General features: G+C 35.4%; 1 protein-coding gene across 2 annotated transcripts in view; it reads right to left on the minus strand.

The window, feature by feature from the left end:
• LOC125048239 (histone-lysine N-methyltransferase EHMT2-like) overlaps positions 1–5,000 on the minus strand; it is a 77,095-nt gene that overhangs the window by 45,330 nt on the left and 26,765 nt on the right. For both annotated transcript variants that reach the window (XR_007116802.1, XM_047646832.1), the window contains exons 4-5: positions 3,725–5,000; positions 716–864 (exon numbers count right to left, since the gene is read on the minus strand). The exon at positions 3,725–5,000 is cut by the window's right edge and continues 1,638 nt beyond it. Coding sequence is in view for 1 of the 2 variants with exons in the window: in XM_047646832.1 (XP_047502788.1) it covers positions 716–864; positions 3,725–5,000 (1,425 nt within the window). In the remaining variant the exon portion in view is untranslated. The remainder of the gene's footprint in view (positions 1–715; positions 865–3,724) is intronic.

Here is a 5,000-nt window from a genome sequence, read left to right on the forward strand (position 1 = left end):
AATCCCTGAGCATGATAAACTCTAGTGATTTCTGGCAACAGCCAGATACTGAGCATGGCATCAAGCTGAACGTCCCGCTCCACTCACTCTGACACGTCGTCATACAAACAGGCGTACTCACAGACCAAGCGGTTTGTTATGATGCCGGTACAAATGACCCATTCAGGTTGGGTTAAAAAGTTGTTGAATATATAAGATTCAACTAATCATAGGCTGAACAAATTAATCAGAGGAACCACCTCATCTCCCACTTTGTGCTCCATATGAATTCCATATACAGATATGATGCAACTGCTTGAATGTGGAATTTTACCTTGACATAATGATTCCTGCAGCCTTCTTTGGAAATTTATTACCAACTTAGAAATATACATAATGGAAGTTCAATTGTCCTTTCCAAGTGCACCAAAAGGCACAGAGATCATAGCAATAACTTGACACCCACTACTATACATGATACCATATTCATAACATTAAATAACTTCTAGAACTGCGATGCACAAATGACTTGCTATTGAGAAATAGTGAAAAGAAATCACTGATCTCTTGCTTACAGATATTGTGTACCTTGTACTATATGCTATATGACTGATACAATTTCTTATTCCTCAATTTAAACCAAAAAACTAAGCAATCTACTTCCCATAGCCAAAAATCTAATTATTATAATCCACTATCAATAACCTATTTTGTTAGGAACAAAAATTCAGCTTACCTATAATTAGTAACAACATTACAGCAGCCAATCATTCGCCCATCAAATGAGTCTATGGCTTGACAATAGACATCACCGGTAATGTCAACAGCGAGAGGATTCTCTTTGATGCGACACTTACAGAGCACATTGGTAAGACTGGGAGCAGCCTGAAAGAAGAACTCTTATTAGTAATACTCGAAGTATCTATTCAAGCAATCACTAATAAAAACAATAAAAAAAAAGAAAAATAGCAAAAAAAAGCAAAGGAATAGGTTAAACACGCAAAATCATATAGGCATAGTTACTGCCTCCTTGGTGATCCAGTGCTTGTGGAACTATATATGTAAATATATATATATATATACATATACATATATACTTAAGTATCCATATATATACATATGTATATATATACATATATATCCATATATTTACATATCCATATGCATACATATATATACATATCCATATGTATACATATATATATACATATCCATATATATACATATATATACATATATATACATATATATACATATCCATATATATACATATATACACTTTATATATATATATATATATATATATATATATATATATATATATATATATATATATATATATATGTATAATAGAACCACACTGAAGAGCATATCTACACATTTTCAATGGGTTAAACTGCATTACAAAGCTTGATAAGTGGCAAGGGCAAGACATTTAATTACGTTGTCCATTGGCATTGGGTTCATATAAAACTTAAGACTGCTATCATAAGTTACTGAAACATAGATAAATAAATTAATTATAATGAAAATATTGATGTTAGCCCCTATGATTTGGATGACGTGACCATATCGTCCTGAAAAAAATTGGCATGAGCGGCAAGTGATATGAACATGCTTTTATGAGGAAAATTTGGTTGTGGGTGACACAAACTTGCTGTTGTGAGCATCTCAGCTGAAGGCTAGGGTGATGGGAATGACTCTTGGAAAGTGATTAGACTCATTTGGCATTTAGGAAGATGCTTTTGCATTATTTCTATCAATAAACAAGTGTGGAATGTAATGTAATGAAAATGTAATGTAATGTAATGAAAGAGTGCCATCTCCAAGGATCCTGCTCGGGATCTTATTTCTGCCTGTCATGACCAGCAGTGTAGGGTGTATTACAGAAAATTGATTATGATTTTTTTTTTAATTACACAAATAACAAAATGTTACTTATTGTTATTATTATTAAACTGAGTTATGGACTACCTAAAGAGATAATACTGAGTCTGTGCAAGGAAAACAGTCTATTGCCATCTGGATGAAGCATATCAAATAACTAAAGACTTTGGAAAATGGCATAAAAGCTAAAAATGCTTTGGCAGGAGAAAAAATAACATTGCAAAGAGGCGGCATAGAGTCATTACTGCACAGGAGTTTTCATTTGCACCAGTCTACAAGCCGCATTCCTGGTATAGTGTCTGCTCATGTCAGACTATTTTGGGCCATGTGATGGCAGAGAAGTATCCAGATCCAACTGGTTAATGCAAACCCAATGGTGACTCTTTTCTTTCTTCTTCCTTCTTCTTCTTCTCCTTTATCAATTGTTTGCACACATATGGCTCCACAAGTGCTCAGCAACTAAGTCCCCAATTAGTAAGCCTACATGCTCTTAGCTTATTTCCCCTTTTCTAAATTTTTTTGGGAAAACATTTCATTATAATGCTATTGATCCTGACATTGTTATTACGTTATACTGACATTATGAAAATTGCAGTATTATTAACACACTGGATCTTCATTGCCTGCCAATGGAACAAAATTCAGGCATTAGACTTACTTGTGTGGCTTGCAGGCCTGGCCCACACCAACACTTGTGTATTGTGTCAAAACTCATTTCCCCTTTTGCATTATTATCTGTTTTTCTGCAAAAGCATTTTATTAATTTTTGCTTTTTTGCCATTTCCCAAGGTCTGTATTTGTCATCTGTGATATACTGTATCAAGATGGTACTGTATATCACTCTGACTCCATATCATCTCTAAGTAGTCTATAACTCTGTGCAAAATCCATAAAAATAAATATATTTTGTTGTGTTACTTTTAAATATTTTTGATGTATTTACATTTCTGTAATATACCATGCATCACCATTCACAGCAGGCAGGAAGAGGATCCTAAGCATGGAAATAGTGTCCCACCTGAACCAAGCATCCTTCCAGTCATGGTTCACAGATGGTACATTCCACCTTCATTTACTGATGGAATTAATACAAGAGCCACTAAGTGTAAGAATTTTGCATATACGTGGCAAGTCATTCCTCTAAGGCTTGCTCTAATCTGAAATTCCCATTATGGCATTTTTTCCTAACAGTATATTCAAGTCATCCAGCCCTCAGCCAATTTTTGATTGATAATGATAATATTATTGTTTATATTTATAATAATATTAATGTTGATGTTAGTGTTAGTGTTAATGTTAATATCAATATTAATGTCAATGTTTATAATAATATCAATGTTAATTTTATGTTAATGCTGCTGCTATCAATACTAACAATTATAATAATGCCAACAATAATAATAACAACAATAATATTAACAATAATAACAATAACAAAAATACTACTACTACTACTAATAATAATAATAATAATAATAACAATAATAATAACAACAATAACAACAACAACAACAACAATAAAAACAAAAACAAACTAACAACAATAATAACAAAAATAATAAAAGGCGTGTCTTTCCAAAAATTCAAGGAATTGAGTAAACGGGAGATCAAGTAGGCCTAGAAATAGACTACTTAGTGACTATGGATATATGGATTCTTCACCCTTCTATTTGTAAACAAAGCTAACACACTTAAATTAGTGGGCAGGACATATATATGTCAACCTGGAATTCATTAGCTAATAGTATGTTTAACCTACTAATGCTATTAGCATATAACTATTTAGAAGTGCTGCACAAGCTAGACCACAAACATAAATTAAGTTCTCTAATATTCTTCACAAGGGCATAATACTCACAACATATGATGACTGAGATCCTACAGGTTTTGATTGTGCTTTTCCAGGTCCTTCAGGTGACCTCGGTGCGGTTATTGAGAGGGGATGTGGAGACATGTTACGACTCAACCTCTTGCTCTTCCTCACACCTTCTGCTGGTAATCGAGTTTCACCAATAGAATCACTTGAGTCAGAGTTATGTCCCTCCAAGCCCAAGTCCTCCAACCGTCGCTTACTGATGCTGTGGCGACGTCTACCCCGTAGGACCAGGTCTCCTCCTGCCAGGTGTTCCTTTTGGGACACAGCTGTGAGATCCAGGTTTTCAAGCCTCTCATGGGTTTCATGGGTTGGCCCTGTAAGAGACTCTGGCTTACCTATTGACTTGGATTGCTCTATTTCTTCACTGACAAGGACACTTTGAGTTTCATTTTCAATCTTCATATCATTAGAAGACTCATCAATACTAATGCTTTCCTCAGTGGGTTTCTCAACCATTTTACAGTCACTTTTTTCTAATACCAAATGAGTGGTATCTTGACTAGGGAGATCAACGTGATCTGGTTCCTTTGCTGAGAGATTTACATCTGCATCTTCTCCTTCCTCTGGCTGTTCTTGTCCCTCTTGCCTTGGTTCCTTTACTGGCTCTTCTTTCATATCTTCCTCAGCTGAACTCATTGGTGATTCAGAACCTCCATTTGATTTTCTGTCTTCCTCATCTTTGTATGCTAAATCATCCTGTATGGTCGCTGCTTTCACATCTCTCAGTTGTTCTTCTGTTTTATGAATGGCTTCTTCATCAGGATCTGTTGATGCAGCATCCTCTTCTGTCATCATTGCCCTGACTATGGGTTTACTCTCAATATATGAATCAACATTACTCATGTCTTCTTCTACAGATTGGTTCTCTGTATCTACAGGAATTTTCTTATCTTCCATATTGTCTGTCATATCAGTAACATCTGTCTCATCATCTAATACATGATCCTCATGATCCTCAGTATCCACAACAGCATCTTCCTCTGGGTTTCCCAAAGGCTCCTCATCTATGTTGTCATCTTCCATTTCACCCTCTCCATCCAGTGTATCTAAATTATCCATTTCACCATCATCATTATCTGCAACTTCTGAGCCTCCATCATCTAAGGCATCTTGGTCCTGGTAATGTGAGAGCTGTGAAGGGACATCCTGTGATGATGAATCCACAGACTCGATATCAACCTCTTCCGACACAACAGAATCAGTCTCTTGGTAGGCATCTGGCCCACCTGAGCGTAACTTTCCTTTTCCCTTCTTTTTC

The sequence above is a fragment of the Penaeus chinensis genome, chromosome 43, assembly GCF_019202785.1.
Source record: "Penaeus chinensis breed Huanghai No. 1 chromosome 43, ASM1920278v2, whole genome shotgun sequence".
NCBI lineage: Eukaryota > Metazoa > Arthropoda > Malacostraca > Decapoda > Penaeidae > Penaeus > Penaeus chinensis.